This window comes from Notolabrus celidotus, chromosome 24 (assembly GCF_009762535.1).
Source record: "Notolabrus celidotus isolate fNotCel1 chromosome 24, fNotCel1.pri, whole genome shotgun sequence".
NCBI lineage: Eukaryota > Metazoa > Chordata > Actinopteri > Labriformes > Labridae > Notolabrus > Notolabrus celidotus.
Window position 1 is genome coordinate 3,309,263 of NC_048295.1, and position 14,161 is coordinate 3,323,423.

At 43.5% G+C, this 14,161-nt stretch overlaps 1 protein-coding gene across 3 annotated transcripts in view; it reads left to right on the plus strand.

Moving 5' to 3' along the window:
• The window catches only part of LOC117807957 (receptor tyrosine-protein kinase erbB-4-like), a 223,996-nt gene extending 214,961 nt beyond the window's left edge, over window positions 1-9,035 (plus strand). The window contains exons 25-27 of one of the 3 annotated variants that reach the window (XM_034677300.1): window positions 50-220; window positions 1,752-2,037; window positions 2,792-9,034. In XM_034677300.1, the coding sequence (XP_034533191.1) occupies window positions 50-220; window positions 1,752-2,037; window positions 2,792-3,630 (1,296 nt within the window). In that variant the 3' untranslated portion in view covers window positions 3,631-9,034. Of the gene's footprint in view, window positions 1-49; window positions 221-1,751; window positions 2,038-2,791 lie in introns of all 3 variants that reach the window. The other 2 variants (XM_034677298.1, XM_034677299.1) reach the window with 2 other exon arrangements.
• The last annotated feature ends 5,126 nt before the right edge of the window (window positions 9,036-14,161 follow it).

The following is a 14,161-nucleotide window of genomic DNA, read 5'->3' on the forward strand; positions in this document are numbered from 1 at the left end:
GTTTTGTTGGAGTTATTTAACTAACCAAACTGTACTGTCCACGTTTCAGGGAGACGACCGCATGAAACTCCCGAGCCCCAACGACAGCAAGTTCTTCCAGAGCCTCCTGGATGAGGAGGACCTGAATGACTTGATGGACGCTGACGAGTACCTGGTGCCGCGAGGTTTCAACATGGCTCCTCCGTCGTACACAGCCAGGCCTCGTGTGGACTCCAACAGAGTAAGAGCGATGCTTTGTCACAAGATTCCTTTTGTAAACTGTCTTAAGATAATTGAGCTCTGCATTAAATGACATTTCTAGATGTGAAAGCTTAAAAATGTCCCAGTTATGACATATTTAAAAGACTCATGCACCGTACTACTTTTTAAAACCCTCTAAGTCTAATAGTTTGACTTCAACCTTTAAATATATATGATCTTCTTTCCTCTCTGCTACAGCTGCCCAGCTCACCGTCCTCTATAAGTACTCAAGGTGGTTGAGAACTTCCAATACTCTGATGATTTTCCCCCACTAATAGCTCACCTCCATCATTTCCATCCCAGCGTGTGTGGCTTAAACCTGGGCTCTTTATGCGCTCGCTCCCCAGGCCCCAGGTTTCATTACTCAGAGCTCCGCAAGCAAATAACAGGCGCTCTCTTAAAATGCTGGAGTCGTTTGCTAATAGACAATGACTGCAGGCTCACTGTTTGCTTTGTCGCATGCACCACGCGCCGCTGCTCCACAGCTCCGCATCTTCTTCCCCTTTACCCCCGTGACCTACTCATTTGCCGGCGGCTCTTTGTTCCCTAATGAACACACAAGTACCGTAAACACACACAGTAATCCATCCCGGGTCCTGGGTGTCCAAGGTCAACACCCCTATCATGAATTGAAATCTTTTGATTATGCAGTCAAAAGTCCCTTCATGCCCAGACAGAGAAAGGAAATCATTGTTACAACCTATTAACTGTCTGACTTTGCCACGGGAAGTTAGTTATTCAGGTTGCGCCACCGCTAACACAGTCCAATCCAGACGGTTATCTAATCAGGATTTGCTCTGAAGCTCATACTTGAAACAGGAATCGGATAATGACGGGCTTTGAAGAAGGGATAAACAGTGAAGTTTAGAGGAGGGGGAAGTTGATTGCAATAGAGGGACGACAGCGCGAGTAGGTGGACGGATATAACCTCGGGATGTTTTCTCTTTTTTTTTTCTCCAGTTGTGTTTGTGGCTCTGCTTCCTGTAATTGCTGCTGTAGCGCTTCAACTTGGCAAGAGTGCAGAAGAGTGGGCCTGGGTTAAATAGCCCAAGGCAACCTAACACAGCACCACAAGAAGCCCTCTGCTTCACATGTCATGTTTTGTGTTTTCTTGTGGGGTTTTTTGTTCTTTTTGAGGTTCAGGTGTTTGAATCGAATCGTTGCCTGGCTGCCCCTCACAGTCCCTTGAGGCTGATGACTACACCGGCAGAACTTTGTTGGAGAATTCTACCTTCGACAGGCAGCTCCATGGGTTAAAAGTCTCTCTTCCTTTGCCGCAGGTGGCATAAAACTGGCTAAAACTGACTCAAACTTTAGTATTTTTGGCATCCGCACAGTGTATGCTTGAACTATAGACATCTTTGCTTTGGTTTGTTGGATGTATTCCTCCAGCTCGTCTATCAAAAATAGCTGAATGTCTCACACAACAGGCATCAAAGTTTACAAAGTGGTTCAGACTAAAATCAATCAGTGGACTCAGTAACGTCACAAAGCACTCCCTCTTTTTTCAGAACCAGTTTGGCTATCGAGATGGTGGTCCAAACCCTGCAGAGGGCTCCTCGGCAGGTGCCCAAGCCTGCTCAAACCAGGAGGCAACAGGCGGGGCAGTTCCAGCCCTGGAGGACCAGCGCTGCAACGGGAGTCTGCATAAGAAGAGCCTTGGACAGGCAGGGGTGGAGGACAGCGGGGGCCAGAGATACAGCGCTGACCCTACCATCTTCTTAGGGGACAGGGCGTCCAGAGGGGACACTGATGAGGACGGGTACATGACACCCATGAAGGACAAGAGCTCGTCAGGTAAGTTATTACAATTCTCTTACCTTTATATAAATTAAGGACCAATGGGAGTAAAAGTTGCACAACTAAACAGCAGGACAGATGAGTAATCAGACTCTGAAACAAGTGTATCCTTCGTGGATCACACCTTTCCTCTGTCCTGTCATCTCCTCGCTCATTCACAGAGTAAATCTGATCTCATGTAGTATATTCTGCCTGTTGATCTTATTCCATCTCATTGATTAACATTCGTACCGAGTTTCCATCACCGCCGTATGTCAGCTACTACAGAGTCATGTTTTGCCTTTGATCATAATTCAGTCCATCAGCCTTACTCTCGCACTACCGTCTTTGATTCTCGAGCAGCTCCAAATCTAACAAAGCCTGCAGCAAAATGCATCTGATGCAATGTCAAGGAGCAGAAGAGTGGGCAAAATCAATAGGTTTCGCACCCCACTATTATCGCGCTTGGAAGCTGTGAAGAGGGGTCATTTGCTGGCATTTTCACCCCTGGCAGATGGAGTTTCCATTGCCAAAGAAGGACTGGCAAGTTGCCCGTCTGGTCCTGAGTGGCTGCCATTATCACCAGTACCATCTTCATCTCCATCTTATTATTGAGAGATCTCTTTCTCTTAAGCTCTTTCATTTTCATCCTCTTTGTCTTCTCCCTCTTGGTTTAATTTCTGTGGATCTTTTGTTCTTACTCTCTCATAAAACCCCTTTTCTCCTTTTCTCTCCTTCCTACCCTCCTTTTCTTTTCTGATCTGTGCTGCAGAATACCTGAATCCCATTGAGGAAAACCCATTCGTCTCAAGACGTAAAAACGGGGAAATCCACGCCCTGGATAACCCGGGCTACCACAGCACACCCAACAGCCAGCCCAAAGGAGAGGACGAGTACATCAACGAGCCCCTCTACCTCAACACCTTCCACAGCCCTGCTGAGCTGGGCCTAGAAGCCCTGAGGAGAAATGGTCTGCCACTACCCAACCAGCCTCCTTCTTCCATCTCAGCCACGACTTCAGGCCCCCACCTCCCACTTACCATCCAGACCAGCTTGCCCCACTACCCCCTCCCCTCGGCCCAGCCTTCTCCATCTGGCATTGCTTGCCACCACGGCCCACCGACCCACATCCTCCACACCCACCATACCCTCAAACCTGCAGGACAACCTGGCAATCCAGGTGGCGCATCTGCCATCCTGAGCCAAATCGGAACTATTGCCCAAACCCAGGTGTGTCCGTCAGGCACCCTGTCGACTTCGGCTACCATTGGGCACGGCAGTCTGCCAGCCTACCAGAGCCACACCGCAAGTCACCCAGCCAGCTTACTGAAGCATGGAGGATTAACGTCAGTGAAAGGCCCCGGAAAGAAGCTAAAGGTGACCTTTGACAATCCAGAGTACTGGCAGCACAGCTTGCCTCCAAAACCGTCTAACCAGGCACTTCCAGATGGTGCCCAAGGAGGTTCCACCAACGCCAAGCTCTTCTACAAGCAGAACGGACATATACGGCCGTCTGTAGCTGAAAACCCTGAATACATGTCAGAGTTTTCCTTGAAATCTGGTACCGTCTTGCCACCTCCGCCCTACCGGCAGCGGAACACTGTGGTGTAAGGTTGTCCCACTTGGCGAGCTTTCCTCTATCTGACTCAAACCTCCAGCAATCCTGAAATCCTCTCCGGTTCCACTGTTCCACACGAAAGGGGAGCAGCCACAACCAGAGCCGCCCCCCTGATTCTTTCCAAATAACGCGCCATCTGCTGTAGAGTGTAGCAACATCAGACGGAGGTGGACTGAACCGAACCAAGCAGACCCAACTCACTTTTCCCTGATCCAGTCCATTTTCTGTTCTGTAGATAGAGACTGCACTCCATGCCACTGAGAATGTGAAGGTTAAGGTTGTTTTTGGCGAACAGACGTATAGTAGTCACACAGCCAAGGACATACTGTGTTGTCCCGTCAAGGTAGACCACAATGGGCGTCAAATAAGATGGATTCGACTCTGGGGACCTGAACTCACTGCCAGCCACTGCGGTGTCAGATTCATGAGAGGAACAAGATGTTTTATTATTTCTCCTTTTCCAGTATCGAGATCTGAGGATGAACAATTCTCCTCCGAGGGTTTCTGAAATGAGCAAACAGACGGAGCAAGTACAGTCTGTTAGATGTCAAGATGTCTTGTTTTGTGAGTGACCTTGTCGAAGGAGGCGAACTGGCAAAACACAGAGGAAAAAAGACTTAAAGGTTTAGTCAGGACTTCCAGTAACATAACAGACAGAGCGCTGAAAGCTGATCTATCCAACCCAATTTTTTTGTGTATGAGGTATACATTTCCGTTCTTGAATTTTTCCATCAGATATGTGAAACTCATCTCATCTTTCTACTGTAACTGTGATACTGTGATGGCCAAAACTACAATGACCCCTCCTTTTACATTTGTAGTTTAACCATGGACTTTCTAACTTGCCTAGAACACACTGCTGTTTTGTTTTTCTTGTTTGACTGCTGTCTTCTTGGATGAGCTGGTCCTAAAAACTGCTCTCTCCAAGCCAAAGGTTACAAGGGAATCTCACACTGTTAACATTTTATAAACACTGGTTGCAGAGTCCGACTTTTATACACTGGTTCTCCCTTCGGATCAAGAGGCAAACTTACATGAGTAATGGGTGTGCAAGGCTAGTTCGAGGATCTGCTGTATCTGCTAAATAGTTTGATAAGGCCATCCATAAAGCAGCCAAAACTAAAAAAATGTTGATCATGGATACAGATAGTGATAGAGGAAGGGAAAAGAGTGGGAAATCTGCAGGGAGAGGATCGAAAAAGTTCATGTAAGCCTCTTAATGAAGACCTCAAGGAATGAGCAAGACAGCACCAGCAGAGCACAGTAAAAAAAGACTACTTTAAGTGTGTGTGTGAAAGGAAGGATTGTGTATACTCAATAATAAGCAAGCTGGTTTGACTGCAGAGGGAGATCCGTGGAAAAAGAGCAGCGGTAGAAATCAGGAATGGCGGGTTTAGCTGCAGCATTAATGCAGCTAGTCGTACTGAATGACAGCAGTCCAGTATTTCTAAAGTGGCACCCAATGGCACCAGACTTTTGGAGACTTGCAGGTGCAGGGTTGCTCTTTAATCTGCTCTTTAACGTCAGGAAGTGGGGGCTTCATGAAGCGTAAAGTGATAGTTATGCAAGTTTAAGACAGTTTTGTCCACAGGTTGGCGCCAGAACAACACTAACCGAAAGTTCCCCACAGGAGCTTTAAATTATGACCACTCTTCCCTTTTCCTCTGCTGTGTGATCACTTGATCTGACACAGTGACCATCATAAGAGACTGTGTAGTTTCAATCAAATGTCTTGACATTTTGAGGACCTAATTGCGAAGAAAGGAAAGGAAGTATTGGTTGATTTAATTCTGCAAGATGTTAAAAAGTATGGAAATATCACTGAAAAAGTTCACTGACAATGTCTTTCATTGGTTTCCCACCAATTTGGGGATCAGTATCTGCTCAGTGCAGCATTTAAAATCTATTCCTGGTGATATTCAGGCACTCAGCACTTGGTGTAACTTTGTGAAAGATGATCGTATTTGTTCAATGTGGAAGGCAGCTGCACTTGTCTGTTCTCATTGCTGGTTAATTAGTAACACAGCAGTTTAATTTGTGCCATTATTGTTCAACGAAGCCTTTTGACTCTCAGAACTTTCTTTTTAGCGTCGTCTGACATTATCAAAAGTATCCCAGCTGAGTTTGACTCTTGAGATCACCAGAGGAGTCCTTCACTCTCATGTGAATGATAAAAGTACTGATGCCTCTGCAGGCGGTCTGCCAGTCAATGCTGCTAAAAGCACTGGTGTTACAGCCATTACTCCCTCCCCCAAGCCATACAGATTAACAACTGTGGGTGGGAAAACACCACGATGATGCCAAACTGACAAGATCAAGAGAAATGTTGTAATGCTGGTTTGCCTCAGAGATCCTTTTGCAATACTTCATGAAGATAGTGTCTCCGTTCAGTCGATACAAACAGAATCTTGTAGTTCTTAAACCTCTAGTAAGTTTTCCCAATCATAACATGTGCAACTTTAACATTATTGTCTTGTCATTGTTTTGTAGCTCATGAAGCGGAGCCTCATCCCAGCTGTTTTATGTGTAGGATGTTTATTTTGTGCGTTGTGTCTGTGTGAGAGCCGCGTATGTTCGTCCTCCCCATGGAGCACTTTGATCAAACCCGTGGGTGGAAAGAAAAAAGATCTCCACCCCTCCGTCTTGAAATATCGAACTTGTTTATCTGGTCGTTTGCCACTTCAAAAAGCAAAAGCCTTTCTTTCCAGGAGTTCAGGAAGACAACAGATTTTAAGTGGTATTGACCAGCTTTGAGAATGTCCTTGTTTCCAAGTTTAGTGTTTGCTTTTGACAGTATTTATAACACTTCTTTGATGATCTCATGATTATTTCATGAAGGAGTATTTTGTAGTCCCGTTTGGAGCTCTGATTCAATGAAATAGAGACAGCATTTAATATCAATGTGAAATATTTATGGTGCGTTTGAGCTTGTTTATACAGAGCGATGGAAGCGGCTGCCAAATCTGGGTTTTGATACATAAAAAAAAACACACAGAAGGAATGATGGAGGGAAAACCAACACACGCCTCAGCTTCCCTCTTGTTTGGCCTAAATTAGACGCAGACCCGGGGCAAAATATATGTCGAATCAAGAATAGATTAAGCTGAAAAAGTGATGACGACAAATGGCTTCATGTGTTCTTGAGAGAACTTTCAAAATAAGTCATTTTGGGTAAATCTATTTTGAAGCTCAAACCATTCCTGGAGCTGAAGAACCGACTTAGTCAGGTGTTGTTTTCGTCACCCAAAAAGCCTTGTTGAACTCTACAGAGCGCCACAAACTGTTTGATTTTGTCAAGAAGCATTACTTGGTTCAAACATATTTTGCCTTGGCGTTGGCCTGTGTAACCTGCTGCTATTTGTCTTAGCCCTGATCACTCTTTGCCAAATACGCACCATATTTGCTCAGTTGCCATTTGTCTCTGACGTTATCCTCAGGGTGGAGTTAAATTAATGTAATTATGTGTCTTTAGATCTCAATTTCTGGCTTTAGAGAATCTGAACATCACCATTTCTTAATTTCAGCAGCAACATCCAGTATGCTCCACTTGAGGCATGCATCAAAATCCCAGGAGACCATGTTGACACCCAAATAAACATGTTTACAGCCTGGTACACAACAGGTTTTGGTCTGGGTAGTCCATGTCTCCATTTGTACACAATGTACAGACGGTGAATTATTATATAACTCAGTCATTTTGAAGATTTAAGGCTACAATTTTGCATAATCAGGCGTAAGGAGGGCATATTGTAGTGGTTATCAAGTAGGCTAAAGGTCAACCTCTTTGCTTCTTGGAAGGTCAACTCAAACTAAGATTGAGTCAGCATTTCCAATATGACCACCCTTTTCTTTGAGTTTGAAAACAACAGCATCTGAGCTCCCCACCTGATAACGTCAAAGAAAAAATGGCTGCCATGTAAATATGGTTCGACAGCAGTTCAACCGCGAAACCACGACAACTTGTGTTCAACACGAATCTCTCTTAGTATCATTTTGTCCAAGCCAAGGTGCAGAGGCATGTAGCCATGTTGTACTGAAGTGAATCCTTTGATATTTCAGCCTCAGCAGTTACCTACCATAATGGGTGCGATAGAGTCTAATGTATAGTACAATTTCACCTTGCATGGTACCCAAAGTGAGTGTTTAACTGCCCTCCATCTTTGTATCTCTTCATTGAAGACAATATATTCAAACATGTGTCCAGGACGTGGACAGCGTGGGAGGAAAGAAGCAGATTTTTTTTTACTGAATTCAGTAGCACAAACTGGGAGCTCTTATTTCTGACACCTTTTTTTTAATGTATAGTACCTTATATAACTGAGTTTTGTTCTCCATATTATCAAGGATGTTTTTCTTCAAGGAAAAAGACTTGAATCTGTTTGATTTGATCCACTATCGTGTTTGTTTCTGCAAATATTTAACACGTTTGTCATGCTAGCTGCAACTTTTAAGTTGTTTAGTTGAATTGCACAATTCATGGCTTTTTACAAAAAAGTGGGGTCATTCATTTCTTGTGTTTTAAATTATGGAATCAGTATAAATGTACAGAATCTTTGGGGTTTCCCTCCAAATCTTATCTAACACACTTCAACAACAAATGTGAATAGTATTTTTATAAAAGCACTGAGACGGCCACCGTGGTGAATTTGTAAATAAGGAGGCGATGCTTTGAATTTATATGGTCTTCTCTCCTACTGCTGTTTTCTCCTGCTTATAACGACTTGTACAAAAAGAGGCGTACATATTTGCTTTATGTAAGTGTACCTTTTTGACTAATGGGACTTTGATTTTAAAGTGCTTGTTGAACCCTTTTTCTCATGTGGAAACTCTGTTAAGTGGCCCTCTTTTTCCAGAGATTTGTGGCTGTCCTCATGTACCGTTTCAGTTCAGGTGAACACCGCTGAAGTGGCGTACATCTGTTTCACTTTCCCCTCACCTGCCCTGTTTCATTTGTCTCTCATCAATGGGAACACCCAAGGACAAGCCAACGTCTTTTTTCCTTCTCCCAATAAAACTGAAACCAGTGCTGCCAACCGACCCCGGATAAACTGGGATTCTCTTCTCTGCTAACTTTCTACTGGAAATCTTACTGAGCCAAGTCTGACCTCCTCCTCTTTCCCTGAAAGGCAGAGCACAGCCTTCACAATAAAACCTCTCTTTTTTTTAGTTAATTTCCAATTTGTTTGCATGCGTTTAGGGGAGATCTAGAGAAGGAAGGAGACCCCGGATAACTCCTCCTCTACTTTCGTTAGCTTCCAATACTTTACCCTCTTGTGTCCGAGTTATTTGAAACCATACCCAAAGCTTTATATCATAGAAATACCGTTCCTCATGTTTGTTACATGAATCTGTCAAAAGTATATTTTTAATTTAATATAAATAAAGATTGATTCAGTATACGTTGTGGTGGTTTGTTTGTGCAACGTTTGCGTGTCCAAGCTTGAAAGAGCGATATCAAAAGCTTGATGAAGTGCGAAGAGTTGCAGGGAATGTGTTTGAAAGAGGAACGTTTTTGGATGTTCTTTTGCAGACTTGTAAACAAAAATCCTTCAGAGGAACATATTCCCAAAATAAGTCTGTTCCACTCTCTTAATAAACTGGTTATCCTTAAAAAATCTGATTAGCTGCGTAACCGTAACCCCAGTGGGGATTTTGTGTTTTGCTCAAAGGGAAATTCCAGCATCCAGATCCATTTGCTTGACATGCAACCCTGCTGAAAGCTCCATTCAGCTCCTCTTCTGCTCACACTAACAGCTCTAATAATCACGTTTAACAGATGGTGTCTTTAATTAAGACGAGGACGCTCACCGAAGTTACGCGTGCGCTCGCCATGACCCGACTTCTTTACATCAACATTGCAGAAGTTGCACCGGGGGGCGAGAATCTGCACCGCACCACACTTTCATGCTCAAAAGGACTTGCAGATGAAGACCAGCTGCATCAAAAGGTCCGCAGTGTTCTCCATATGAAGAAAAAAAAAAAGAGCAGCTCTCGCCTCGCAATCGGGCAAGTGTGTGGATATAACATTTTGCTCTCGTTTTTCTCTCGCCCCGTGTTGCGCTTAATCTGCTGTTTACCCAAGTTGTTGGTTATGTAAACTGGCATGGGCAACATCGTTTGCTATGCAGCGCTCTCTTCCATTCGCAGCTGCATTCCCAGGCTTTCATTTCAATCATAAATAATACAAAACTGTCCAATGGCAGAATATGAGCTTTCTGAAGTCACTGCTATTAATACTAATAAGGCAATGGGGTGCTTTAAGTAAACACTGTTTATGAAGAGAATCCCCCCCCTCCTTTCTCTTCCTCTTTTTTTCTCTCTTCTCTGTCTATTAGTTTCCTTGAGACTCTATTAGTAAGCACATCTAGTTCCACCATTGCAATATAAAGTGCTGCTGCAAAGGAACCATATTTGAACTACTTCCAGTTATATTCTCATATAGCTACTTATTCAGAATCTATATTAAATCTGCCCGCATAAATCGCTGTCAAAAAATTATGCTTCCCATTTGCTACGGAAAAGAAAATTTAATTGATACTCACTCGCTCCCTTACTAATGTCGAAGCCGCATAATAGACAGATTATCTTCAACATTAAGCACACTTCCCGACAGGACTTTGCACATTATCACCCTCACCAGACAGCAAAAGGGAGGGAGGTCAGTGTTAATTTGGCAACTGCTGTATAACCATTTGTCAGGGTGTTACAAGTCTCCTCCATAGCCGGGCTTTGCCGTGAAGCCTGCTGCTGCTGCTGCTGTCGCCGACAGGAGATGTGGGTTCAGCTTCATCCCAGAGGCCTGTAGCAATTACACTTACAGCTGCCCTGCACACCTGTGACATAGCTCGCCGATTGACAGACCGCCGCGGTTTAATTGCAGCGTGTCACCTTGACGGCGTGTTTTTACCCACACGCTCAAAGAGAAATGAAGCGTCTGTTTGAAGCTTGCTCATTCTTCTGTGTGATAGCTCAGAGTCTCAAGATGAAGTTAGTTAAACGACGACTTTGCATAAATCTCGTTGAGTTTCAGGGCGTAATCCAGTTGTGGATTTATATGGGGCGCCATTTGTAAAGTTGTGCACACTGGAAATAACAGCGAGATCCACATTTGGCTCCAAAGTCATGAAAATGTAGAGTGAATTTTTAAAAGTCACTTTTTTATCACATTTAGAAGAATATTAGTTAAAATCATTGTTAAATCCAAATGCTAAATCTAAATCTAAATGTTAAATCTAAATCTAAATGTTAAATCTAAATGTTAAATGTTGCTCCACGATCCTAAATATTTAGCTGATATGCGGCAGTGTGAATTTGCATATCAGCTAAATATTTAGAATCCCAGAGCAACATTTAACATTTAGATTTAACATTTAGATTTATTGTTAAACATCTAGATTTATATTTAGCATTTTGATTAACTTAAAATATTTCTCACAACAAAATTTAATGTGAAGAAGATCACAAATATTCCTCTAAATGTGATAAAAAAAAGGGACTTTTAGAAATTTCACTCTACATTGTTGTGACGTTTTGGAGCTAAATGTGGAGAAGTGTTGGTGTTATTTTCAGTGTGCACCATAGATGTATGCATCAGGAGCAGGAACATGTATGCATAAACATAACATCAGATGTATTATATGACAGCACTGTTTGTTACAAAGCTTAATTACTCAAGCTGTAACAGCAAAGCTTCTGCAGAGTGATCGCAAATCTCCTCCTGTATTAATGCGCCGCTTTGTACTCTTCATCATTCCAACATCATTACTCTAACATCATATTGCTCTCTTTAACTTCAGACAGTAAATTTACATTCTAATAACATGTAAAAAGGCCCCTGGCACCCCTGTAATGTGCAATTACCTCTGGGATGTGTCCATTATGTTGCTTCAATAATGTGGTTACAGATATGAAGCATAAATTACACTTATCTCCCATCATGAAGCGATAGCTCCCGTGTTGTGTCATGGCTGCACATGATTACGATAACATGCAATTTATGTTTTCCTTGGATCCCAAGTTAAAACGAGGTAGTTGTCTCATGTGCAATCAGGAGAACAACGAGGAAGAAGAAGTAACAACCAGGATTTAGCCATCCTGACTAATTTCAGATATGACAGGTTCTCCTCAGGTCTGTGAGAACAATGTGGCTCATAGTGCTTTTAATCTTCTCTTTCTAACCCAGGGCTGCTCACAGCCTTGATGCTTTTATTAATTATGCCATGTGGGGGTTCTGATCCTTTCTGTCATCCACTTCCTAACTAATAATACTGTTAGCAGGTAATTCACACCTTTTTGTGCATCCAAGGTATTAATACTTCTATCTTTGGTGATTTGAGATTTATTACAGCTGTTAATGAGTCGATTGAGACATAATGACCAGAATTAAATCCTGGACCTCCAATTCAACTGACCTCCTAATCATCGGCTCCAAATCCCTCACCACAACCACCAACAACTTCAACCTCTCCATCCACAATGCTTCCCTCACTCCGTCCTCACATGTATCATTTTGGACTCCCATCTCACATCAGGAACATCACCAAAACCGCCTTCTTCCACCTTCAAGATATCGCCCATCTCTCTCCTTCTCCACCGCTGAAACCCTAATCCACGCCTTCATCACTTCCAGACTCGACTACTGCAACAGCATCTTCTACGGCCTTCCTTCAAAACAACTCAACAAACTACAATATATCCAGAACTCTGCTGCCCGCCTGCTCACCCACACATCACCCCTGTCCTCCAAAACCTCCACTGGCTCCTGATGAAACAGCGCATACATTTTAAAATCCTCCTCCATAACCAGGCCCCCTCTTACCTTACCAACCTGCCCCACCAGCACATCCCCTCCTGTAACCTCTGATCCTCCAACGCCCACCTCCTCTCCCTACCACCTTACACCAAGCACCGAACCTGGGGGGACAGAGCTTTCTCTGTCGCCGCCCCCCACCCTCTGGAACGCCTTACCACTAAACCTGCCCCAACCTGTCCACCTTTCAAAACACTCACCAAAACCCACCTATTAGAACAGCTTGTTCATGATTTTATTATTCTGTTGTTGTATATGATGTTTTATCCTTTGTGCAGCATCTTTGAGTTTTTAGGATACACCGTCTCCATGCTAGCGGCTCACGGTTAAGTCTTCAGAGTACGACAGACCCGTGGAAACTTATCAGCAGCCAGTTGATAAAGACGCTCTGCACAATCTAAAGCCAGGGATTAGCATTGAGGAGAGGAAGAAGCAGCAGGAGAAAATGAGACAAAGACAACATACTTTAAGGCAACTTCTCCACACAGCTTGGTAATAAGGCCAGAGACAGCGGTTGAGGAGGCAGTGGAGTAAAGAAAACAGGAGAACAGAGGTAAAGGTTGGGGCACAACAGCCCGAGGCACACTGTTGAGGGCAGAGAGAAGCACAGAATCAAATCTGAGAGGAAGTATCAAGTAGCTGGAGCCGCAATTGACCGGAATAACTGGAAAAATCTCTCAAGTTTGTGAAATTGTGTTTTTAAAAATGTGCATGACCTAAAAAAGAAAAAGAAAAAGAAATGTGTGCTCTAGTGTTAAATAAAATTTGTGTCTACACTTCAATCTGTGAAGGATGGCATAAGCAGACGTTTGGCAGTAGTGGTAAGCTGAGTCACGCCACAAGCTGTTTACTCAAAAGATTCATGACACGAATGCACAAATATGTACTCTGGTCTTCAAAACTGAAGGCTGCACTGCCAGCCGTATGGTTGTTAAACAGTCTGCAAACTATCGCTTAGCTACAGCAGTCAGACGTTTCCAACTGAGGATGTCTGGAGATAAATGTGAATCCTAGATATTATTAGCATGCATCAGCAGTTGTGACCGTTGAGTCTGTTTCTAAATGCTCTTTATGCTTCATATTTGGTTTTAGTCTGAGGAATCTTACAAAGGGAGTCTGAAAACTACTGAACATGTGTCGCAGCATTAGCTGTATCTCAAGACCTGGTTATTGTAGCCTCAAAAAATCAGCCGTGGGTAGTTTCACCCCGACACGGACCTCAGAAGACGAATCAAAAAGAGAGGCTGAATTTATTTTAAGCTTTAAGTTTCATTAATTTAAATTTAATTCACTGATTAAGTGTTAATATTGGCATCAGTGGACTCCCGTACATCCGAGTATCTCTCATCTCTTTTCCTTGATGTGCACTCTGACACACAGACACAGGTAAACATGCACCTGCCCGCCTACACACACCCCCACACAAACACACACCTGCACAGCTACACCGCTGCAAGTGTTCTTTTTTTTTATATGGCTTTGTGAGGATATTTCAGAGAGAGCTATCTGACTTTTCTCTCTTTATACCTGCAGTGACCCTTAGCTGCACACACACACATTTAAACACCCACACAAACACACACACACACACACACACACACACACACACACACACACACACAGAGACTGGCCTGAGGACAGAGATGGAGAGTTCTAATTTCCACAAGGCCTGCAAAGTCTCTCCATCCCTCTAAACTCAATCTCCTCTGTTCCTC